At 44.3% G+C, this 25,564-nt stretch overlaps 2 protein-coding genes across 2 annotated transcripts; both read left to right on the top strand.

Moving 5' to 3' along the window:
- Nucleotides 1-239: 239 nt before the first annotated feature.
- On the top strand, nucleotides 240-25,564 carry IFT46 (intraflagellar transport 46). Its single transcript, XM_036423106.2, has 12 exons — nucleotides 240-436; nucleotides 1,066-1,162; nucleotides 5,906-5,985; nucleotides 13,293-13,423; nucleotides 16,165-16,239; nucleotides 16,385-16,478; nucleotides 16,919-17,047; nucleotides 17,920-18,041; nucleotides 18,391-18,457; nucleotides 23,925-23,985; nucleotides 24,218-24,303; nucleotides 24,697-25,564. The coding sequence occupies exons 3-12, from the start codon at nucleotides 5,941-5,943 to the stop codon at nucleotides 24,790-24,792; spliced, it is 906 nt and encodes a 301-aa protein (XP_036278999.1). The 5' UTR covers nucleotides 240-436; nucleotides 1,066-1,162; nucleotides 5,906-5,940; the 3' UTR covers nucleotides 24,793-25,564.
- LOC118710592 (cytochrome c oxidase assembly protein COX20, mitochondrial-like) lies at nucleotides 6,936-9,702 on the top strand. The gene is made up of 2 exons (XM_036423134.1): nucleotides 6,936-6,956; nucleotides 9,312-9,702. The coding sequence occupies exons 1-2, from the start codon at nucleotides 6,936-6,938 to the stop codon at nucleotides 9,579-9,581; spliced, it is 291 nt and encodes a 96-aa protein (XP_036279027.1). The 3' UTR covers nucleotides 9,582-9,702.

Genomic DNA, 25,564 nt, shown 5'->3' with positions numbered 1-25,564 from the left:
AATTCAACTGAAGCCATATATGTGTGAAACCCGCAATTACTTACTTGCCGACCCAATATTTCCAGATGGAAAAGCCAACTCTAGGAACCTATCCTCACCCGCCTTCCCACCCGGGACCACAGGGTGTCACTACGGGCGCCTCTCTTGAAACCATAGACGCAGGTGCCGCGGGCGCCTAGAGCGGCTGTTTCCCAGCCGGTCCCGGTCCTCCGCGGGCCGAGCTGGGACGCGCCCGGCTGGAGAGAAGGTCTCGCGAGAGTGGAAGCAAGTCCCGCGAGTTTTAAGAGTTGCTTGTTTTTGCCTAGCGACCGGCCGCGGACCACAGGCGGGTCTCTCGGAGTGGAGCCCCTGGAGCGGCCTGGTGAGGGTTGGAGAGACCCCAGCCGCAGGCCGGGGTTCCTTCCAGACAGAGGAGACGGATTCAGCGGGGCTCCAGGTAACCAGGCCGCCGGAGGCTGCCTGCCTCCCTCCCTCCCGGGAGGAATTAGGGGGACGCCCCTTCCCTCCTTCCAGTAACCCCTCAATTCCGTTCCAACTGCTCCTGACTCCCTTCTCTCAGCCACTCACTACCATCCTGCTTCTTTTACTCCCCAAAACTTAGGGGGGTTCGAGAGGGGGGTGGAGATGGGCTGATGCTCTCAGATTAGTGGATGGGACTGAGAGACTGAGTGCCCCTGTCGTCCGGTAGACGAGGGAACCCCAGAGACATCTCGTCCCAGAGCCGGGGCACCTCCCTGGGAGCCTCCACAGCCTCGGGAGCGGTGGGAGGCGGGGAGAGAGCCGCCACCCACCGAGGAAAACTTAGGCCCCGCAGTGGGTGTAACCGTTTGGGGAGTGGGCAGAAGGCTGCTGTTCTCTCCAGGCCGCTCCGTGCTCAGCCAGCCTGTCCGCAGCTCCTATGGGGCTGCAGCAGATGACAGCTGCCTGACCTCGGGCCGAGGAGCCTGACGGAGGGTGTGAATGGGGGCGGAAGTGGGTGCTTGGGTAAGGAAGAGGATCAGTGCACCTCTCCAGGGCGTGTGGTGTCCGGTCATAGGAGCTCTAACCATGCCTCCTTTTGCTTAGACCAAGATTGTTGAAAACCAGACATATGATGAGCGTCTAGAGATTAACGACTCTGAAGAGGTTGCAAGTATTTATACTCCAACCCCAAGATACAGAGGTGAGAGAGGAATGCAGAGGAAAGGGGGAAAATGGTCCTCAGAACAAAGAGCAGATGGATTGATGATTTGTCTCCAAGAAGTTTCTGTTTTGTAATAGCAAATGTCCCCTCTCAGAGTTAGGTTACTTCACTTACCTTTGTTTCTTTTTCTTTTTTCTTTTTCTTTTTATATATTTTATTGATTTTTTACAGAGAGGAAGAGAGAGGGATAGAGAGTTAGAAACATCGATGAGAGAGAATCATTGATCAGCTGCCTCTTGCACACCCCCTACTGGGGATGTGCCGGCAACCAAGGTACATGCCCTTGACCGGAATTGAACCCGGGACCCTTCAGTCCGCAATCTGACGCTCCATTGAGCCAAACTGGTTTCAGCTGCCTTTGTTTCTGTGTTGTAACTAGTGAAGAGGGAAGAAAACACAGCTCCCCCAACCCCCCCCCCCTCCCCGTTTCAGGGTCTTCCTCCAGCCTGATCAGTATTCCCAACTGCCATTTCCTCTATGTTACTGCTCTGCTCACAGTTCATGGTGTGTATGTGTTTTAACTTATTAAAACTGTTTTGCTCATTTTTGAAGATGCTTCAATAACCTGCCCTTAACCTGCAGTCTCAAAAATATCAATGGGATATGTTAAGAGTATCTGACACTGTCATTTATTCAACAATGCATTTTATATATTGATTTTAGAGAAGAAGGGAGAGGGAGAGAGAGATAGAAACATCCATTATGAAAGAGAATCATGGATGGGCTGCCTCCTGCAGGTCCCTTACTGGGGATCAAGTCCACAACCCCGGCACGCACCCTTGACCAGAATCGAACCTGGGACCTTTCAGTTTGCAGGCTGACACTCTATCCGGTGAGCCAGACCGGCTAGGGCCAACAATGCAGTTTTGAATGCATACCTGTGCATCAGCATTGTGCTTGGCACTGCACATACAGGTTTTAAAAGACATTGATTCTGCCATCCTGAGGCTTGTAATCATGGGAGACATGACAAATGAATAAACGAACATACAAATGTGGTAAATGCATTGATGGAGGCAAAGAGCTTGATGTTAGGAAGAATAATGGTGAGGAGTGGGATCTGTTTTTTAAAAAAATATATTTTTATTGATTTCAGAGAGGAAAGGAGAGAGAGAGAGAGAGAGAAACATCAATGATGAGAGAATCATTGATCAGCTGCTTTTTGCACGCCCTCTCCTGGGAATTAAGCCTGCAACCCGGGCATGTGCCCTTGACCAGAATTGAACCCAGGACCCTTCAGGCCACAGGCTGATGCTCTATCCACTGAGCCATATAAGCCAGGGCGGGGATCTACTTTCGATAGGGTATCAGGGATGGCCTAATGAGGTGACATTTGAGACTGAAAGATAGGGAGGAGGAGGAGGGATCCAGACAGTGAGGAAAAATAGGCCAGGAAAAGAGAACAGCAAATGAAATGTGAAAAGGCGCTGATCCCAGAAAGAATTTGAGTTTGGGGACTTGAAAGGGACCAGCCTGTGGTGGGAGGGAGTGATGTCAGAACAAACAAGCAGGCGGAGGCGGAGGGAGGCAGCGGCAGAAAGCAGAGCCTGGAGATTGCTGCTGCCCTGGGATGGGTGGAACGGTGAAAGGAGGGAGCAGCTGGAAGGACTGTTGCAGTGGCTGAGTTGAGGTGATAGTGGCTTGTACGTCGTGAGGAAACAGAATAAAGAGAAGAAAAATCACTAAAACTTATCTGGCCGGTGTGCTCAGTGGTTGAGCATCAGCCCATGAGTCGTGAGGTCAGGTTCATTCCCAGAAGGACACAGGCCTGATGTGCGAGCTCCATCCCCAGTGTGGGCCGTGCAGGAGGCAGCCGATCAATGATCCTCTCTCCCTCTCCCTGCCTCTCTGAAATCAATAAAAATATTTTAAAAATCGCTAAGACTTGATTATGGATTGGATTTGGCTTTTGAGTTAGGAACAAAGGGTGACATTAGGGTTGTTTGTTTCTTGGGGTAAATATACCTATATAGAGGCTCGATGCATGAAATTTGTGCAAGGGCCTTGGCCCTGGCCCCTGCCTGCCTCTGCTGCCTCTGCCTTGGCCCCTGCCTACTGTGGCTTTGGAAGGATGTCCAGAAGGATGTCTGGTCTAATTAGCATATTATGCTTTTATTATTATAGATATAAAATTTACCATTTTAATCCCATTTTAAGTATACAATTCAGAGGCATTAAGTAAATTTATATTGCATAACTATCTCACTATTTCCAGAACTTTTGCCCCATCCTAAACAGAAACTGTACACATTAAATAATAACTCCCCATCCCCCTCCTCCTCCCAGCTCCTGGTAGCCTCTATTCTACATTGTCTTTATGAATTTGCCTACTCTAGGTGCCGGGTCTTATCCTCATCTACTAGGGTTCAGGAATCTGGAGAAAGGGCTGTGACACAAATTAATAAAGAGACTAGACATGAAATATAAATTTGGAAGGCATTGTGGGAGAGCCAGAGGAGGCTCGGCTTTAGTAACTAAGCTCTCTGAATCTCTGAACCCAGGGCTTTTTATTCACACATTTTGTTCTATAGCAAAGCAGATATACATATCAAAGGTAAGGCTTAGTAAACAGTAAAAGAGGATCAGGTTGGGGGAACTGCCTTCAGCTCTCTGGCAGCAGGCAATAATACATATAGATCTCCAGCCCTGCTGAAGCCCCAAGGTTCATCAGCCTTTTGATGTATTTATTGCATTTTATTATGCCTTGCTGGAATTTGCTTCCAGCATCTAGGTACACAAAAGAACAATATTTGTTCTTTTGCGTCTGGCTTATTTCACTTAGCATAATGTTTTTATAATGTTTTCATGCTGTAGCATGTGTTAGAATATCCTTATTTTTTATGGCTGAATAATATTCCATTGTCTATATAAACACATTTTGTTTATCTATCTGTTGTTAGACATTAATGTTATTTACATCTTTGGCTTTTGTGAATTTGTGAATATGCTGTAATGAATATTAGCGTACATATATCTGAGTCATTGCTTTTAATTTTTTGGATATATATATAATGTATATATAAGTATATACATTTTATATAAATATAGATATAAAGTGTATATAATATATATACATACCTAGGTTCCCAGGTTTTTGACTCAACTATATATTTTTTTAATTTTTTTATTTATTTAAAAAATATATATTTTATTGATTTTGTACAGAGAGGAAAGGAGAGAGATAGAGAGTTAGAAACATTGATGAGAGAGAGTCATCGATCAACTGCCTCTTACACACCCCCCACTGGGGATATGCCCGCAACTAAGGTACATGCCCTTGCCCGGAATCGATCCCGGGACCCTTCAGTCCCCAAGCCGATGCTCTATCCATTGAGGCAAACCGGTTTCGGCTCAACTATGTTTTTTTTTTCTTAATATATTTTATTGATTTTACATAGAGAGGATTTGAGAGGGACAGAGAGTTAGAAACATCAATGAGAGAGAAACATCGACCAGCTGCCTCCTGCACACTCCCGACTGGGGATGTGCCCGCAACCAAGGTACATGCCCTTGACCGGAATCGAACCCGGGACCCTTCAGTCCGCAGGCCCACGCTCTATCCACTGAGCTAAACCAGTCCCAGCTCAACTATGTTTTTAATCATGCTAGCTGTGGGCATGATAATTCATTTTCATTTTGGGTGATTTAGTAAGCTGGAAAATGATGATTAATAGCCATTTATTTGATTTAGAAATCATGCCAGCTAATATTTTACATCTGGTTAATTGTTCAGAATATTCAATGAACAGGGCACTTATTCAGATTTATTTTTTGAAATAGCTTTTTACTGATTTTTAGAAAGAGAGGAAGGGAGAGAGAGAGAGATAGAAACATCAATGATAAGAGAGAATCATTGATCAGCTGCCTCGTCCACACCCCCTACTGGGGATCGAGCCCACAACCTGGGCATGTGCCCTGACCAGACATCAAACCGTGACCTCTTGGTTCATAGATCGACACTCAACCACTGACCCACACTGGCCAGAGCTGATTCAGATTTATATTTGTGACTGATGTTTGACAGGAGCTGGGTCTTTTTCTTCCATCTACGTTCTTTCATTTGGTCCTTTCAGCAGTTCTGGGTGAGAGGTGCTATGGGCTCTGTCAGAGGTAGGAGTGCAGAGACCCAGAGGAGTGTCATTTTTCCCAAGTGACAGAATTATCCTTCAAGCTCAGTGTCTTGAATATGAATCCAGTACTCTTTTCACTTTATTTATTTATTTATTTTTTTAATATATTTTATTGATTTTGTACAGAGAGGAAGGGAGAGAGATAGAGAGTTAGAAACATCGATGAGAGAGAGTCATCGATCAGCTGCCTCTTGCACACCCCCTACATGCCCTTGACCGGAATCGAACCCGGGACCCTTCAGTCCCCAAGCCGATGCTCCATCCATTGAGCCAAACCGGTCCCGGCTCTTTTCACTTTATTAATTACTAACTTCATGTTGTCAATGTGTATGTAAATTAACAGCAGATTTTATACTATTGACATAACAGCAAATAGTCAGTATAATGTCTGACCCGGTGCCTGAAGCACAGGAATGCTGAGTAAATACATGTTTGAATTGAACTGACAGAGCCATGGCTAGGGTTCAGTCTTCTATCTTGTAGCTAGATGCTCATCTAAATTGTGGCCAGATTAGAAAATATCATAAACTAAAAATTATTTGTCTTTCACAATTCTTTTAACAATAACCTAAAGGGAAACTTCTCTCCTAAGGACCTCCTCGTTCTGCCCGTCTTCCAAACAAGACGATGGCCGACAACAGCAGCGACGAGTACGAAGAGGAGAACAACAAGGTGCGGTATGGCCCACTTCTGGGGAGCTGTGCTTTGCCTGGCCAGTACTTGCCATTGACACCAGGCCAGTAGTGAGCATTCGGTGGTCTGGCACCTTGGAACTCATGGAGGATAATCGGGAAGAAAAAACATTAAGATTTTTGAGTCTCCTTTAGGAATAAAGACTGACTTTTTAAAAAAGATTTTTAGAAATTGAGTTTTAGACAGAAAGGAAGGGAGAGAGAGAAACATGGGTGTGAAAGGTCTATCGGCTGCCTCCTGCACTCCCCCTGCTGGGAATCTAGCAGGTAACCCTGGGGATGTGCCCTGATGGGGAATCAAAGCTGCAACCTTTTCAGCGCCCACCAACTGAGCCACATCAGCCTGGGCTGCCGCTGACTTTCTAGTGAGGAATTTCATATCATAGGCCAGTGTTTTGCAAACTTTACTGATCATAAAAATCAACTGGAGACACTTAATTTTTAAAACGCAGATTCCCAGTCCCCATCTAGAACTCCCAAATCAGAGTCTTAAAGGTAAAAGCATGAGGGTTTATATTCAATATTTTTAGCAAGCACTCCAAGTAATTTTCTTTCTTTTCTTTTTCTTTTTTTTTGGGGGGGGGGGTGTATATTTTTATTGATTTCAGAGAGGAAGGGAAGAGGGAGCAAGAGAGAAAATATCAATGATGAGAGAGAATCATTGATCAGCTGCCTCCTGTGTACCACACTGAGGATCAAGCCCACAACCCGGGAATTGGCCCATGACCTCCTGGTTCATAGGTCGATGTTCAACCACTGAGCCACGCCAGCCGGGGCCAAGTAATTTTCTTTATAAAGCAAGTTTGGAGTCATTGTTTTAGGCATTTGTTTATCGTTAAGATTTTGTGAAAGAGACTTTAATTTTGACGTCTTAAGACCCAAATGTCACTTTATTGTTCTATGAGCTGTTTCTGAGAGAAAGGCAGAAAGATGCCTACAGCTCTAAGCCGGGTGAGCTCAAGCTTAAGGTTGCATGCGTGCTCTTTTAGCACCACTGTGTTCAGCCTCAGTCCGTGGCCCGCTGGTCACACACGGCCCGCTGAGGAGCAGGAGCCTTCACCGCTCTGGGAGGGAGAACACTGAAGCAGCACAGAAAGCTTTGGTGATACAGACTGATTTCGTAAAAGGCCCAAGAGGTGCCGTTTTAAGGTAGCCTCATTTAAAGTGAGTAGTGTGCTGTTTTGCTAGGTTAATATCTAACCCACAGAGTCATTTTTCCGGCATTTGTATAATGCTATGTTATAAAAAAATACCCAAGGCTATGTATAATAAATCTGTGTTGTGCTGTGACCAAAAGCAGTTTGTGTGTGTGTGTGTGTGTGTGTGTGTTTAAATAAATGTTTATTGAGCCGAAGCCGGTTTGACTCAGTGGATAGAGCATCGGTCTGCGGACTGAAAGGTTGAAACGTCCCAGGTTTGATTTCGGTCTAGGGCATGTATATTGGTTGCGGACACATCCCTGGTAGGGGGTGTACAGGAGGCAGCTGGTTGATGTTTCTGGCTTTCTATCCCTCTCCTTTCCTCTCTGAAGTAAATCAATAAAATATACTTTAAATAAATGAATAAATGTTTATTGATTTCAGAGAGGAAGGGAGATGGAGAGATAGGAACATCAATGAGAGAATCATTGATCAACTGCCTCCTCCATGCCCCACACTTATGATCGATTCCATAACCCAGCATGTGCCTTGAGTGGGAATTGAACTGTGACTTCCTGGTTCATAGGTTGATGCTCAATCACTGATACATGCCGGCTGGGCCCAAAAACAATTTTTGATGTTATTTATTTATTTATTTTAATAAATCTTTATTGTTCAGATTATTACAGTTGTTCCTCTTTTTCCCCCATAACTCCCCTCCACCCAATTTCCACCCCACCCCATGCTCTTACCCCCCTCCACTGTCATCCATAGATGCATGATATTTGTCCAGTCTCTTCCCGCACCCGCTCCCCCACACTCCTTATTCCCCGAGGATTGTCAGTCCACTCCCTTTCTATGCCCCTGATTCTATTATATTCACCAGTTTATTCTGTTCATCAGATTTTTAAAAATATATTTTATTGGTAGAATCCAAGATGGTGGCATAGGGTAGACACCCGAATGCAGCCTACCTCAACAAATTTGAATTTAGAACTGGAAAACAGAGAAGGCATTGCCCTGAAGCACCAGACAGCTAGCTGAGAGGAGGCTCGCTGATCCTCAGAAACTGTGAAGGTACAGAGAACTGTGCGCGCGAAAGCGCTGGCATACTCCCAGCGCGCAGAGAAGTAGGGCCGGACAGAGATTGCTGCTGGCCGACTCCTGGTGCACGAAGAGAGTTCGCTGAGTTCGCTGCTGGCTTACTTCCGGAGAGCGGAGAGGGCAGACAGCTATTGCATGGCTGGCTTTCTTGTTCGAGAGGAAAACAGAATCACCCTATTGCTCTGATAGACAGCCCCATACAGGTAGAGGCCAGACTGTCAGGCAGCGGGCAGAGATCTCTCAGAGGTGTGTGAAGCCAGAGGCCATTACTGCGGGACTTGGGGAGGAGCCGAAGGGAAAACAAAGCTTGTCTGCACCAACCCGAGACTCCACCCCATCCAAGCTGAGCACAGAAGCTCTCCCAGAGGCTGGCTTTCTCTAAGGAGGGACTGGCCAGAATCCAAAGCTTGTCTGCGCCTTTACCAAAGAGGTGTGCGCGCCTGCAACCAATCTTCCGAAACTCACCGCGAACAGGACTTTTCTAAGGCAAGACTGACAGGGAACCAAAGATTTTCTGCGTCACCCCAAGATCCAGCCCCATCCAAGCGGAGTACAGAAGCCCTCCTAGCTGAGACACTGCTGATCCTCACAGCCAATTGGCTTGGAGATCAACGCTTCCCAGTGATACCAACAATAAGCAAGGCTTAACAACAAGACTGCACACACAGCCCACAAAGGGCTACACCAAGACTGTCCACTGCAGGTAACTGGGAAGGCTGTGCTACTGGGCTCTACCAGAACACCTAGAACACAAAACTATTCCATCAAATCAGGGAAACAACTAAAATGCAGACAAGAGGCAGGACACAAAGGAAGGAGATGGAGGAAAAGAAAAGATTGGACATTGAGTTCAAAACTATAGTTATAAGGTTATTCAAGAATATCCTAAAAAAGGCCGATAAAATAAATGAGACCTATGAGGATATGAAAAGGGAGCAACTAGAAATAATAAGGGATCAACTAGAAATGAAGAAAACATTGTCTGAAATAAAAAATATTACACAGAGTCCTAAAAACAGACCGAAAGATTGCAAGAATCAAGACAAAGATGTAGCACACAAAGAGCCAAGCGCCAGCTGGTCCCCATGGCTGCTTCGCCGGAGCTCTCGGAGCCCAGGCAGCAGAAGGTAGAATTAGAAGATCATGCGATGTTGGAGTAGGAGGATTTATTGTTGTGACTTTAGGATACTGGCTCCATTGTAGGTATAATTATGCAAAGCAAAGAATCCAGGAAAGAATCACCAGAGAAGGAATTAAAAATAAGATTTTATATGAAAGTACCCACCTTGATCCTGAAAGAAAACAAACCAAGAGCAGCAGCAACAGCACCTGAACAGTCTTGAGTATAGAACCCAAATACAACTCATGTCAGTGTGAACCGAGATCAACTATGTAAAACACTGCATGTACCATACAGTTTTCAATCAAGTAAATAAAGCATGTGTAAGCTGTAACAAAAAAACAAACAAACAAAAAAGAACACAAAGAGCCAGAGGACACTCCTCCACAGAAGCAGGAAGATAAGAGAATCCAGAAAGTTGAAGATAGTGTAAGAAACCTCTGGGACAATTTCAAGCGAACCAACATCAGAATTATGGGGGTCCCAGAAGAAGAGAGAGAGCAAGATACCGAAACAATACTGGAAGAAATAGTGACAGAAAACTTCCCCCACCTGGGGAAAGAAATAGACTTACAAGTCCAGGAAGCGTGCAGAACCCTAAACAAAAGGAATCCAAAGAGGACCACACCAAGACACATCATAATTAAAATTCCAAGAGCAAAAGACAAAGAGAGAATATTAAAAGCAGCAAGAGCAAAGCAGGTAGTTATCTATAAAGGAGCATCCATACGATTATCAGCTGATTTCTCAACAGAAACCATGCAGGCCAGACAGGAATGGCAAGAAATATTCAAGGTGATGAATAGTAAGAACCTTCAGCCAAAAATACTCTACCCAGCAAAGTTATCACTCAGAATCGAAGGCCAGAAAAAGAGCTTCACAAATAAAAAAAAGCTAGAGGAGTTCATCACCACCAAACCAGGATTATATGAATTGCTGAAAGGGGTTCTTTAGGAAGAGGAAGAAGATAAAGATAAAAATTATGAACAACAAATATGTAACTATCAACAAGTGAAACTAAAAACCAAGGGAATTAAAAAATCTAATGAACAATATTAACTGGTGAATATAATAGAATCAGAGGTATGGAAGGGGAGTGGACTGATGATTCTCGGGGAAAAGGGGAGTGGTGGATGTGGGAAGAGACTGAACAAAAACTGTGCACCTATGGATGAGGACAATGGGGGGTGGGGAAAGGACAGAGGGTGGGGTGGGAACCTGGTGGAGGGGAGTAGTTGAGGGAAGGGGAAGAGGAACACATTTGTAATAATTGAACAATAAAGATTAAAAAATAAAATTAAAAAAGAATATATTTTATTGATTTTTTTCACAGAGAGGAAGGGAGAGGGATAGACAACCAGAAACATCGATGAGTGAGAAACATCGATCAGCTGCCTCCTGCACACCCCCCACCAGGGATGTGCCTGCAACCAAGGTACATGCCCTTGACCGGAATTGAACCTGGGACCCTTCAGTCCACAGGCCGACGCTAAACCAGTTTCGGCTCATCAGATTTTTTATTCACTTAATTTTTAGATTCACTTGTTGATAGACATGTATTTGTTGTTCATAATTTTTATCTTTACTTTTTCTTATTCTTCCTCTTCTTAAAGAATACCCTTCAGCATTTCATATAATACTGGTTTGGCAATGAACTTCTTTAGCTCTTTCTTATCTGTTAAGCTCTTTATCTGACCTTCAATTCCTTTTCTTTTAAAATATATTTTATTGATTTTTTACAGAGAGGAAGAGAGAGGGATAGAGAGTTAGAAACATCGATGAGAGAGAATCATCGATCAGCTGCCTCTTGCACACCCCGTAGTGCCTGCAACCAAGGTGCATGCCCTTGACCGGAATCGAACCTGGGTCCTTTCAGTCTGCAGGCCGACGCTCTATCCACTGAACCAAACCGGTTTCGGCTGACCTTCAATTCTGAATGATAGTTTTGCTGGGTAGAGCAATCTTGGTTTTAGGTTCTTGGTATTTATAACCTTGTATATTTCTTGCCACTCCCTCTGGCTTGCATAGTTTCTGTTGAGAAATCAGTTGACAGTTGTATGGGTACTCCCTTGTAGGTAACTGTTTTTTCTTGCTGCTTTAAAAAAAATTTTTTTTAAATATATTTTATTTATTTTTTTATAGAGAGGAAGGGAGAGGGATAGAGAGCTAGAAACGTCAATGAGAGAGAAACATCAACCAGCTGACTCTTGCACACCCCCTACCGGGGATGTGCCGCAACCAAGGTACATGCCCTTGACCGGAATTGAATCCGGGACCCTTCAGTCTGCAGGCCAACGCTCTACCACTGAGCCAAACCGGTTTCGGCTTTTGCTGCTTTTAATATTCTCTCTTTGTCTTTTGCCCTTGGCATTTTAATTATGATGTGTCTTGGTGTGGTCCTCTTTGGATTCCTTTTTTTTTTTTTTTTTTTTTTTTTTGGTTCTCTGTACCTCCTAGTCTTGTAAGTCTATTTCTTTCACCAGGTGGGGGAAGTTTTCTGTCATTATTTCTTCAAATAGGTTTTCAATATCTTGCTCTCTCTCTTCTTCTGGCACCCCCATAATTCTGATGTTGGTATGCTTGAAGTTGTCCCAGAGGCTCCTTTCACTGTCTTTTTGGATCCTTTTTTCTTTTTGTTTTTCTGATTGGGTGTTTTTTGCTTCTTTGTTTTTCAAATCTTTGACTTGATTCTTACGATCCTCTAGTCTGCTGTTGGATCTCTGTATATTATTTTTTATTTCAGTCAGTGTATGGTTAATTTCTAGTTGGTCCTTTTTCATATCCCCGAGGGTCTCACTAAATTTATGGGCTGTTTCTAGAAAATTCTTGAAAAACCTTATAACCATGGTTTTGAACTCTATATCCTGTAGTTTGCTTTCCTCCATTTCTTTGTGACCTGTTTCTTTGTCTCTGTATTTGGCTGCTTCCTTATGTTGAAAGAGTGGCTTTGTGTGCTAGGTGTCCTATACGGCCTCCCCAGTTACCTGAGGTGGACACTCTTGGTGCACCCCTTTGTGGGCTGTGTGCACAGTCTTATTGTAGTTAAGCCTTGATTGTTGTTGGTATCCCTGGGAGGAATTGACCTCTAGGCCAATTGGCTATGAGGATCAGCTGTGTCTACAATGGGAGAACTTTTGTGCTGGAGACACCCTTATGAGGCAAGACTTGCTTCAGTGGGGCTTTGGTGCTCACTGAGTCTGCCCCCTGAGTGTGTCCCTTATGGATCTGAGGAGTGGTAATCTGGATGGTCCTACTCTGACCCTACACTGGCTCTTGGATCTCTAAGGAGATGCTAATTTAGCCTCTGCCTGAGGTCACCCAGCTACGGAGAGATCTGCAGATTCCTTTTCTGTGTTTGGGGTTTGGAGGTGCCCAGATGAGGCCCAACTGTGAAGCAACGCAAGCTGCTACGGAGTCTTGGGCCTTCTTTTGGATGTTCTGGGTCTGTGACTCAGCTGAGGTTTGGTAAATTTTCGATTTCAAAGGACCAGGCCATTCATATGCAAAAGCCTCTGCACACACGTGGGTGGGGTGGGGTCTCAGAGTGGAGCAAACAGCAATGGCTTCCTGTCAGCCCTGTCCTGAGAGGCCCCGGATCTCTGTGTCCCTTTCTCCAAAAGTTCCCAAGTTTTAGGGTAGAATCTACTGGGTAGTTTATGCTGAGGTCTCAGGGTCTCCTAAGTAACAGGTCAGATAGATAGATATTGGATAAAATTGATGCCTGAACCTCACGCAGAGAACTAGAACATGGCTGTGGAAAGTGGGGACCATTGTAGTCAGCAGGAGCAGAGGCCCCTCGGGGCTGCTGCCTTCCCTCTGATGTGGCGTCAGGAGGGAGGGACGGGTTCAAGTCCTGGGAGAAAACAACTCAAGTTCACTCAGTTTCCTTGCTGGGTGTCTCTCACCCGCTCTGCCCTCTTCCAGGAGAAGAAGAAGACCTTGCAGCTGACGCCTCAGCAAGGCTTTAGTGAAAACGACGACGATGATGATGACTCATCAGAAACGGATTCAGATGAAGATGATGACGATGAAGAGCACGGAGCCCCCCTAGAAGGGTGAGGAAAGCACCTTCTTCAAAACATGGACTAGGAGGGAGGGTATCAGTTAAAAGTGAAGCCCCAGCATCTCTTTTGATCTCTACTTAGGATCTCTATTGTCTCAGAAACAGGCAGAATGAGTTTTCAGGCTTTTCTGACCCACTGCCTCACCAAGTCTCATGATGTCTCGTGCACTGTCTGAAACATTGGTGGACTCGGGTCGTGTGGATTTGCTGAGTAAATCCAAAGGATGGTCCCTGACTTCAGGGAGTACATTCTGGGGTAAAATGAATTTACGTACACACCAAAGCGTTTCTATTTAGCGAGGAAAATGCATGCACGGGAGTAGAAAACTAAGCTCAGATCCTTAATGGACAGGTTCTTCAGGGGCCCACACGAGGCAAACGTTCCTGAATGATGCTAAAGTACAAAACCTCTCGCCCTGTTCCAAACCCTGTTAGTCATGACCCATTCCTATAGGTTTTATTCAGAGTGGATTCTAAGACCCATCCATGTAAAATTTAATTACTGGTTAAATAAATGATGGTATAACCAGTCAGTAGAACTTTATCTAGCCATGGTAAACAATGAGCAGCACTCTTGCACCGGTTAAGAACAATCTCCAAGCCCTTGCTGGTTTGGCTCAGTGGCTAGAGCATCAGCCTGTGGACTGAAGAGTCCCAGGTTTGATTCCAGCCAAGGTCACATACCTCAGTTGCAAGCTCGATCCACGGCCCAGTTTGGGCGGGTACGGGAGGCAACCAGTTGAAGTGTCTCTCTCACGTCCATGCTTCTCTCTCTCTGTCTTTTCCCCTCCCTTCCATTCTAAAAACAATTGGAAAAATATCCTCAGGTGAGGATTAACAAAACAAAAACAACAATAACAACAAAGAACAATCTTCAAGAGATACTATTAAATTTTTAAAAGGTATAGACGTGTTCATGCTTTACTACCATGTGTATAAAACAGACATTACATAGACTGTGTAGTATACACTAGAAATTAATAATAGTGGTTCCTCTTGGAAGGAGGACTTGGTAGCAAGTGGACAGGTGTGGAAGGGAGACATAACTTTTCATTGTGGGCATTTTGTACCTTTTATTTTGTATCATATGTATGCACCATTTATTAAAGTAGTTAAATAAAAATAGTTAACTTACCTTTGCATTGTCCACCTGCAGGTTGACATTAATTAAATGAGGCAAATGTTTAATACCATACTGACTTTTCATGCTTCCCAACTTCCCTAATTATAATTAGGGAAATGTAAACTTTAAGTCATTAATCTACTTGGTTTTTTATTAAGCAACTCAAGTTTCTTTTTTAAAAAAATATATATTTTATTGACTTTTTACAGAGAGGAAGAGAGAGGGATAGAGAGTTAGAAACATCGATGAGAGAGAATCATTGATCAGCTGCCTCTTGCACACCCCGTACTGGGGATGTGCCCGCAACCAAGGTGCATGCCCTTGACTGGAATCGAACCCGGGACCTTTCAGTCCGCAGACCGACGCTCTATCCACTGAGCCAAACCGGTTTTGGCAGCAACTTTCAACTTTCAAAGTTATTTGTATGCTTTGTCAATGTTCATTGCATTTTACTTAATTATAATTAATATATATTCTATTTTTTATTTGTATACATTTCATGTGTCAATACAAATACTTTGTTGTTGTTAATTCTCACCTGAGGATGTTTTTCCATTGATTTTCAGAGAGTGGAAAAAGAGGGGGTGGGACAGAGAGAAACATGGATCTGAGAGAGAACATCGATTGGTTGCCTTCTGCATGTGCCTCAGTTAAGGCTGAGATCCAGTCTGCATGTGCCCCAGTTAAGGCTGGGATCCGATCAAGGTTCGTGCCCTTGATCGGAATTAAACCTGGGACCTTTTAGTCTGAGGGCTGACGCTCTATCCACTAATCCAACTAGAGCCAAGTATTTTTAGTAACCATGCAATATTCAACTTGAACATACCTAACCATTACTCAATTGTTGGGTATTTTGTTTCTAATTTTTACTTCTATAAATAATACTGTGAAAACCATCTTTGTAAAAATAACTTATTTTCTTGAGGCAAATTATTTTCATGCCAGAAATTAAAATCTCATTCTATCTTTTCTCTTCATCCCTTTCATTCAAAAAAGGGGAGGCCCAGCTGATGTGGCTCAGTGGTTGAGCATCAAACTATGAACCAGGAGGTGACAGTTTGATTCCTGTTCAGGGCACATGCCCAGGTTGTAGGCTTGATTCCCAGTAGGGGGCATTCAGGAGGCAGCTGATCAATGATTCTCTCTCATGAGTGATGTTTCTGCTATATTTTAAAATGTTTAAAAGTTATTTTTTGGATTTTCTGCAGCTCTGTTCTTTATTGTCAGAGATAACAGCTAATTTTAATAAATTTTATTTAAAAAATATATTTTTATTGATTTCAGAGAGGAAGGAAGTGGGAGAGAGAGACAGAAACATCAATGATGAGAGAGAATCACTGATTGGCTGCTTCCTACACGCCCCGCACTGAGGATCAAACCCATAACTTAGGCATGTGCCCCTGACTGGAATTAAACCCAGTATGCCGGCCAGCTCTCTGCCTCTGAGTCAAAATATCTAGGGCTGATTTTAATAAATTTTAAATTTGCCTTGCAAACCACCCAGGAAAGGCAGATGTGGGCGGAGCCTAACCTGGGTCCCGAGTCCTGTGCCCAGTGAGTGCAGCAGCAGCGGCTGCTCCTCTGGTGGAATCCCGTCTTTCTTTCCCCAGGGCCTACGATCCTGCAGACTACGAGCATCTGCCAGTTTCTGCCGAGGTGAAAGAACTCTTCCAGTATATAAGTAGGTGAGTGTTAGGTCTTCTTTCCGTAACCCTGGCCCCATGCCCTTTCCTGCCTCTAGTCTGAAACAAGGCCATTCTCTTTGGATTTTTTAAACCTGGATAGTGAAGTCAGTTTCTGATTCCATCTTCCCTGGGCATTACCTCCTAGGTATACACCTCAGCTGATTGACCTGGATCACAAACTGAAACCTTTCATTCCTGATTTTATCCCAGCTGTTGGGGATATTGATGCATTCTTAAAGGTACAGTCAGAACATCCTAAAAATGACTCCAGAGCTTTTCTTCTGACATCTCTATTACTCTACCAGTTCCACTAATTTTCTTGACAAGCACTGGCTACCTTGATATGTACCCTTCGTTTCATTAGAGTTCTTAACCTTGCTCTCTACTCTGTGTTATAATGATCGCTGTTAGGTAATACTTGATTATCTCATTATTTGTTATAAATCGTCATATAATTGCCGCCTAATTATCCATGACTTCAGCTTTCTATGTAAGGCCTGTAGGTCATGTATGTTTTCCATAGGATTTCAGCGCTGTGTGGCAGACAGGCATGCTTTTTGATACTATAATAGTAACGGGATGAAGCAGAAGAGTTCTTCCTCGCCAGCTTACTGGGACAGGATGCACGGCCTTTTATGTCCCTCTCATTTTTTCCCTTTTCTCCTTTTCTCTTAACCAGGTCCCACGTCCTGATGGGAAGCCTGACAACCTTGGCCTGTTGGTATTAGATGAGCCGTCTACAAAGCAGTCAGACCCTACAGTGCTCTCCCTCTGGTTAACGGAGAATTCCAAACAGCACAACATCACAGTAAGATGCCAGTAGAGTTCAGGCCAGTGGGAGAGGGCCAGAGTGGAGGCTTGTTGGTGTGTTTGAGTTTGATTTACTGCCTACTAAAAGTGATGGCTGTGGTTTCAGGACCGTCCTATTTTTTATATAACATTTTTATTGAGATAAAATTTATGTACCATAAAATTCACCCTTTAAAATTGTACAGTTCAGTGATTTTTATATAGTATATTCACAGAACTATAGAAGCATCATCATCTAAGAACATTTTCATCATTCCAGAAAGAAACTGAGTACCCATTAGTAGTCACTCCTCATTTCCCCCTGCTCCAACGACTCCATTTTTTTAATGGCGGAACACAGTTCCATTGTGTGGAAGCACCACATTTTGTTTATCCACTCACCAATTGTTTCCACTTTTCTTAATTATGCTGCCATGAAGATGGTCAAGTACCTGCATGGACACATGTTGTTATTTCTCTTGGACATACATGTAGGAGCGGGATCACTAGGCCATATGGTATCTGTTTAATATTTTGAGGAACTGCCAAACTGTTTTCCAAAGTGGCCGAATCATTTCCAATGCTACCAGTGATGAATGAAAGTTACCATTGTCCATGTTCTCATCAGCACTTGCTGCTCTCTTTTTACTGTAGCCATCGCAGTAGGTGTGAACTGATATGTCAGTATGGTCAGCCCTATCTTACTGACCTCCTCCTGTCCCAGGGCACTAGAAAATTTTATCGGGGTTCCTATAATCTCCCTCTGGCTGCCGGAGGCCTCCCTTTTCATCAGCTACTTTGTGTGTGAAAGAGCAGCAGCACGTGACAGTCACTCTGTGAAAATGAGAGGACTTCAGTGCCATGAGTCAGGCTTTGCCCTTGATTTTCTAGCAACACGTGAAAGTAAAGAGCCTGGACGATGCAGAGAAGAATCCCAAAGCCATTGACACATGGATTGGGAGCATCTCTGAGTTACATCGCTCTAAGCCCCCTGCCACTGTCCACTATACCAGGTAAGGAATGCTGCTGCTTCGCCCCTGGAACCCTGGCAGCCTTCACCGTGGGGAAACCCGTTGCTTTTGAGAAGAGGCCCAAAGGCTGGGACATATTGGGCCGAGCTGAGGTCCTGTGGATCATGGCAGCTGCTGGCTGAAATCACAGACACAGAAATTGTGGGTTTTGTGGTATCACTTAGCCAGCTTCTTCAAACCCCAGGTCCAGGGAAGGTTTGATTTTCCCAGTCTGTGTTCTCCTGAAATCCTAACCTGCCAGATCGAGGACCTCCCTTCGTCCTAAATACACTGGCCCAGAGGTTACTGACGTCATCTGTCCATGTTTCTTGTTCATCTCTCTCTCCTCTAGACCCATGCCTGATATTGACACGCTGATGCAGGAATGGTCCCCAGAGTTTGAGGAGCTTTTGGGCAAGGTGAGTGGAAGATAGCAGGAGCTAAGAAAGTATGGCAACCAGAATTCCCTCATGCTCAGATGTCCCAACATAATCACTATCCTGATTTTTTTCTCTCTTTCGTCTTTGTTTTTTTGTTTTTTCTCTCCCCTCCCCCCCCTAATTTCTAATACCATAGATTAGGTTTGTCTATTTTGTATTTTATCTAAATGTAATTTTTGTGTCCTATTTCTTTTGCTCATCTGTGTTGTTCATCCATGTGGAAATTCATCAATATTATTTCCTATATTGTTGTCCTTTTTTTCACATTACTGCGTGATATTACACTGTTTGAATATGTGACAATTTACTTACCCCTTCTATGGTAGCCATTTGGATAGTTTCCAGTTTTGGGTTATTACAAATGAAATATTACTATAATATTATGGTACTATTTCTATGAACATTGTAACATATACCTATTGGTAAGCATGTGTATATATTTAGACTCTACTTTTCCACAGAGATATTTATGCTATTTTTAAGTACCCCAAATTTCAAAAATACAAGAATAGAACAATCAGACTGCAGGCAGAGGCAGATCTCTGGAGGCTTTGTGTCTTTGCCTGACTCCTTCTGGGCCCAAGGCTAGGAAAAGCAGAGCCTGGTGCACATCTTGGTCCTTTCCAAAGGCACCCAGCCCCAGCAGAGGGAGCCACAAGCTGTGGATTGCTGATGGCTCCAAACAGGGGACTCAGGGCTGCTCAGAAACAGTGTCTGACATTGTTCTGGACTAGAGGTTGGGCATTGTAGCAGACTTAATTAATACATAGACACAGATCCAGACAGACAACCAAAATGGGGAGACAAAAAACACACCCTCAAATGAAAGAACAAAAGAATTCTCCAGGAGAAGCGCTAAATGAAATGAAGATAAGAAACTTATCAGATTAAGAGTTCAGAATAATAATGGTAAAAATGCTCAACAGCATGAGAAAAGGTATAGCAACTGTGAAAAAAAAAAAAAAACCCAAAAAAACCCAGAGGTCCTTAACCTGGCATACTAGGATTTCAGGAGAACACAGACTGGGCAAACAAAACTTACACAGGGCCTTGGTAATAAAGAATGAGCTAGACTAATAGCACATTGGAGCCCAGCCAGCATGGCTCAGTGGCTGAGTGTCGACCTATGAACTAGGAGATCACATTTTGATTCCTGGTCAGGGTACATGCCCAGGTTGCAGGCTCGATTCCCAGTAGGGGGTGTGCAGGAGGCTGCTGATCAATGATGTTTCTATCTTCTGCCCTCTCTGAAATCAATAAAAAAATATATATATTTTTTAAAAGAACACATTGGAAGGAATATACAACAGATTGGAAATTGAGGATTGGATCAGTGAATTAGAAGACAGGTTAGAAAAAAATGATTCAGAGAACCAAAAAGAGAAAATCATTAAAAAAATAGGAGGACAGCTTAAGAGAGCTGTGGGACAGCATGAAACATAAAAATCTTTAGTAATAAAAGTGTAATATGCCAGCCGAAACTGATTTGGCTCAGTGGTAGAGTGTCGGTCTGCGGACTGAAAGGTCCCGGGTTCGATTCCGGTCAGGGGCATGTACGTTGGTTGCGGGCACATCCCCGGTAGGGGGTGTGCAAGAGGCAGCTGGTTGATGTTTCTCTCTCATTGACGTTTCTAGCTCTCTATCTTTCTCCCTTCCTCTCTGTAAAAAATCAATTAAAAAAAAAAAAGTGTAATATGCCAATTAGATCTGACAGCCAAACGACTTTCTGGACGTCCTTCTAAATGAAGCTCCCTTGACAGGGGCTGAGGCAGAGGTAGTTAGGGGCAATCAAGCAGGAAGGCAGGCAGGGGCAATCAGGGGCAATGAGGCAGGCAGGCGAGTGGTTAAGGGCGATGAGGTAGGCAGATGAGCAGTTAGGGGCGATGAGGCAGGAAGGCAGGCAATCGGTTAGGAATCAGCAGTCCCAGATTGTGAGAGGGATTCTGACTACTGGTTTACGCCCTGTGGGATTGGGCCTAAACTGGAAGTCAGACATCCTCTGAGGGGTCCCAGATTGTGAGAGAGTGTAGACCAGGCTGAGGAACCCTCCCTCCCCCATGCACGAATTTCATGCACCGGGCCTCTAGTATTCATATAATATTGTGCCAGGAGGCGAGGAAAGTGAGCAAGAGTTAAAGAATGTGTTTGAAAAAATAATGGCAGAAAACGTCCCTAACATGGTGAAGGAAAAAGTCACACAAGTTTAGGAGGCACAGAGAATCCTAAGCAAGAAGAATCCAAACAGACCCATGCCCAGACACATCATAATTAAAATTCCAAAAATTAAAGACAGAGTATCTTAAAGGCAGCAAGAGAAAAGTAATGTGTTATCTACAAAGGAGCTCCCATAAGGCTGTCAGCTGATTTGTCATCAGACACTCTAGGCCAGAAGGGACTGGAAGGAAGTACTCAAGGTAATGAAAAGCAAGGATCTGAAACCAAGATTATTATATCCAGCAAGGCTATCATTCAAAAACAGATGGTGAAATAAGAGTTTCCCAGACAAAAAAACGCTAAAGGAGTTTTTTACCACTAAACTAGCACTGCAAGAAATGCTAAAGGGACCGCTGTAATGAGAAGAAGAAATAGAGCCAGTGTGGCTCAGTGGATAGAGCATCAGCCTATGGACCTAAGGGTCCCATGTTCATTTCTAGTCAAGGGCACATACCTCAGTTGCAAGCTCCTCCTGGCCCTGGTTGGGGCATGTGCAGGAGGCAACCAATGAAATGTGTTTCTCCAACATTGATTATTTTTCTCTTTCTCTCTCTCTTCCACTAAAAGTCAATGGAAAAATATCCTCAGGTGAGGATTAGCAAAATAAATAAAATAGAATCTTAAAAAAAAAAAGAGAGAGAGAGATAGAGGAAGATATAAACAAGTGGAAGAATATACTGTGTTCATAGATTGAAAGAATTAGCATAATTAAAATGTCTATACTACCCAAAGCAATCTACAGATTCAACACAATCCCTATTAAAATACCAATGGCATACTTCACAGACCTAGAACAAATATTCCAAAAATTTATATGGAACCATAAAAGACCATATATAGCTGCAGCAATCTTAAAGAAGAATGAAGTAGGAGGGATCACAATACCAGATACCAAATTATATTACAAAGCCATTATAACCAAAACAGCCTGGTACTGGCACAAGAATGGTCATATAGACAAATAGATCAGAACAGAGACCACAGATATTGACCCACACCATTATGGTCAACTAATATTTGACAAAGGAGGCAAGAACAAACAATGGAGTAAAGACAGTCTCTTCAAAAAATTGTTCTGAGCCGAGACCGGTTTAGCTCAATGGATAAAGCGTCGGCTTGGGGACTGAAGGGACCCGGGTTCGATTCCGGTCAAGGGCATGTACCTTGGTTGCGGGCATATCCCCAGTACAGGGTGTGCAAGAGGCAACTGATTGATGACTCTCTCTCATCGATGTTTCTAACTATCTCTCTCCCTTCCTCTCTGTACAAAATCAATAAAATATATTAAAAAAAAATTGTTCTGAGAAAAGTGGGCAGACACATGCAAAAAATGAAACTAGACCACCATCTTGCACCATACACAAGAATAAACTCAAGTGTATAAAAGACAAATGTATGGCATGAAACCATAAAAATCTTAGAAAATATAGGCAGACATCTCACATAGCAGTATTTTTATAGATACAACTCCTAGGGCAGCAGTTGCCAACCAGTGTTCCGTGCGATCCGAAAGGTTGGTGACCGCCGTCCCAGGGCAAAGGAAACTAAGAAAAAAAATAAACAAATGGGACTACATCAAAATAAAAAGTTGCTGCACAGCAAAAAAAATCCACAAACCATTAAATTGAAAAGGGAACCCACTGAATGGGAGAACATATTTGTCAGTGATATATCTGATAAAGAGTTAATATTCAAAATATATGAAGTATTCATACAACTCAACAAAAAGAAGACAATCAATTAAACAATGGGCAGGAGACCTGAATAGAGAGATTTCTCCAAAGAGGATTTCTCCAAGAGACACATGAAAAAAATGCTCAAAGTCTCTAATCATAAGAGAAATGGAAATGAAAACTGCAATGAGATGCCACCTCACACCGGTCAGAATGGCTACCATAAAAAAATTAATAAGTGCTGGCAAGGATGTGGAGAAAAGTAATGTGTTATCTAGTGTTCACCAGTTCATAGCTGGTGGGAATACAGATGGGTACAGCCACTATGGAAAACAGTACGGAGTTTCCAAAAAAATTTAAAAATGGAACCCCATTTTTAATTTGATCCAGTGATTCTAATTCTGGGAATATTTCCTAAAAACCACAAAACACCAATCAGAAAGAACGTAGGCACCCCTGTGTTCATAGCACAATTTACAATAGCTAAGATCTGGAATCAGTCCGAGTGCCCATGAGCAGATGACTGGATAGGGAAGGTGTGGGACATCACACTATGGAATACTGTGCAGCTGTAAAGAGGAATCTCTTGCCCTTGGGGACAGCATGGATGGACCTGCAAATATGCTAAGCAGATATGTCAATCTGAGAAAGACATATCACATCTCACTTATTTGTGGAATCGAATGAACAAAATTGACCAACAAAATAAGACCTGAAGCAAGGAGGCGTGGAACAGGCTCGATGTGGGGTGGGGGGAGAAGGGAGAAAGAACGTACACCTATATGCACAGTCCATGGACATGGGCAATAGGGTGGTGAAGACCTAGGGGTGGGTACGGGCTGGAAGGAGGAGGGGAAGGGGGGAAATATGGGAGACATTAGTAATACTGTTAACAATTAAAAATATATTTAAAAAACCTGCAGCCCAGGTACGTGCATTTGACCAGGAATTGAACCTGAGACCCTTTCCTGCGAGGGCCAGTGCTCCAGCTACTGAGCCTGCCGGCCTGGGCTAACTCCTTCATCTTAGGTTTCCAGCCTCCAAACCGAGGAAATACATTTATCTTTTTTAAGCCACCCAGTTTGTGATATTTTGTAATGGCAACCCTAACACACTAATACAGCACCAAGGATTTAAATGACCAAGTATTTTTAACCCACAGATAAATGCCCACCAATAAGAATAGAAGCCCTTCCCTGACCGGTGTGGCTCAGTGGATAGAGCATCGGCCTGCAGATTGAAAGGTCCCAGGTTCGATTCCGGTCAAGGGCATGTACCTTGGTTGCGGGCACATCCCCGGTGGATGGTGTGCAGGAGGCAGCTGATCGATGTTTCTAACTCTTCCTTCCTCTGTAAAAAATCAATAAAATGTATTTAAAAAGAAGAAAAAAAAGACTATCTCCAATACAGTCATGTTCTAAGGTGCTGGGGGGTTAGTACTTCAACATATGGATTTGAGGGGGTCACCTTTTAGCCTATAACACATGTGACTTACGGCAGCAGCTCTTTTCTCTTCGGAGAGAGTCAGCTTTTGACCTGGGCCCTCCCTACCCTCCCAGGTGAGCCTGCCCACGGCAGAGATCGACTGCAGCCTGGCAGCGTACATCGACATGATCTGCGGTAAGCGCTCCCAGCCCTCTGACCCCGTCCCCGTCCCCGTCCCCGTCCCCGTCCCTGTCCCAGTCCCGGAAAAAGGCACTGAAGGGTGGTGTCTGGGCTTGTGCCACTACCTGCTGATGTTTAACCCCAAAGCCATGGAGCACATCCCGCCTGGGAGGGGATTGGCTCCTAACAGGTCCCCAGAAGCCCTAGGTTTTGTTTGGTTCTGCTCATGGGGGGGTCTTGCTGTCAGCCATCCTAGACATTCCTATCTACAAGAGTCGGATCCAGTCTCTCCACCTGCTCTTTTCCCTCTACTCGGAATTCAAGAACTCGCAGGTAGGTCCAGCGCAGGTGGGCCTTGTAGAGGGGGTTGCCGCGATCTCCCTGGCTGAGTCCCCTCAGAATGCAGCCTGGGACCAGCAGCGTTTGCCCAGGCCCTTCCCCCCACAGGCAGCGGGAGGGAGGAGCGCCTTCGCTGAGGGTGCAGAGGATTCGCATTCTCACAGGGCAGCCCAGTGGCCTGTGGAGCAGAAGCAGGAAGGAGAGGAAAAGGGTTTCATAGGAAGCAGGACAAAGTTCTAGCTGTTCTTCAAAGACAACACCAAGGAATTGTTTTGAAAGTACAGTTGGGAGAAAATTGGAGCTTAAAGGGTTATAAAGAGGTTAGTTCTTGCTGAAATGTAGCAACTAGCATATTCCAAACACTCCATGTTCCCTCTCTCCTCACAGCATTTTAAAGCTCTAGCTGAAGGCAAGAAAGCGTTCACCCCTCCATCCAAGTCCACCTCCCAGGCCGGAGACGCAGAGACAATAACCTTCAGCTGAGGCACCGCCCCACTTGGTCTCAAGGCTGAGCCGCTCCTCCAGCCCAGCGGAGGGCGCTGTTGTCAGCCCCCTGTCTCCTGGCCTGTGCCACCTGGGCTGGGGCCTGCGCCCTGCCACCCTCCCTGGCAGAAAGCCCTGCACACACTCGCTTCCTTCCTGTGGGATGCTTGTACCTCTACCACCAGCGGGGTTTGATTAGACAGACGGCCATTTCTGGGACCCTGAGATGCTCAGGTTAGAAGAAAAGTTTAAAAGATGTTCTTACAGCAATCAAATCATTCTCTTTCATTCTTAAGTGAGTTGGCAAAGATTTTGCAAATAAAATGCTCTTATCTTTCAGGTTATCCTGCTGTTCTATCTATAAGATGAGAAAGAAAAGGCAGACTGAGCATAAAGCAGAGGGATAAAGAATTTGGCTTCCTGACAGGCTTTCAGTGAATAATAGTTTAAGCAAAACAACTTTGTGGAATAAAAGCAGACACCAGTCTTCCAAGCGTGGCAGTGAGGGGGGCCCCATTTTCCTCCCAGAACTCATTTTTCTGTGGGTCTCTCTCCAGGGACTGCGCTGCCCGGGCCCGCCTGCCTGTCGGGCTCCGGGCCTGCGGCTGTGCCGGAGCCCCGCTGAGCCGGAGCCCAGGGAGAGCGCTTGCCTGGAGTTAGGGTGGAGCTGTGGCATAGTGCCTGGGTAGATTTGGGAAATATTTGGGGGTTATATCCCCCAAGCTCCAGCCTGGAAGTCAGAAAACATGCTAGTTACTTCCAACAAAGGGTG

The sequence above is a fragment of the Pipistrellus kuhlii genome, unplaced genomic scaffold (genome assembly GCF_014108245.1).
Source record: "Pipistrellus kuhlii isolate mPipKuh1 unplaced genomic scaffold, mPipKuh1.p scaffold_m20_p_77, whole genome shotgun sequence".
NCBI lineage: Eukaryota > Metazoa > Chordata > Mammalia > Chiroptera > Vespertilionidae > Pipistrellus > Pipistrellus kuhlii.
This window is presented reverse-complemented; position numbering and strand designations above follow the sequence as displayed.

What these genes read in the sequence shown, in the direction of transcription:
- IFT46 (XM_036423106.2), top strand. Translation starts at nt 5,941, where the DNA reads ATGGCCGACAACAGCAGCGACGAGTACGAAGAGGAGAACAACAAG. An exon ending in GCCACTGTCCACTATACCAG is followed by an intron (nt 18,042 to 18,390) that starts GTAAGGAATGCT and finishes TCTCTCCTCTAG; the next exon opens with ACCCATGCCTGATATTGACA. An exon ending in GTACATCGACATGATCTGCG is followed by an intron (nt 23,986 to 24,217) that starts GTAAGCGCTCCC and finishes TCTTGCTGTCAG; the next exon opens with CCATCCTAGACATTCCTATC.
- LOC118710592 (XM_036423134.1), top strand. Translation starts at nt 6,936, where the DNA reads ATGCCTACAGCTCTAAGCCGG. An exon ending in TGCCTACAGCTCTAAGCCGG is followed by an intron (nt 6,957 to 9,311) that starts GTGAGCTCAAGC and finishes TAGCACACAAAG; the next exon opens with AGCCAAGCGCCAGCTGGTCC.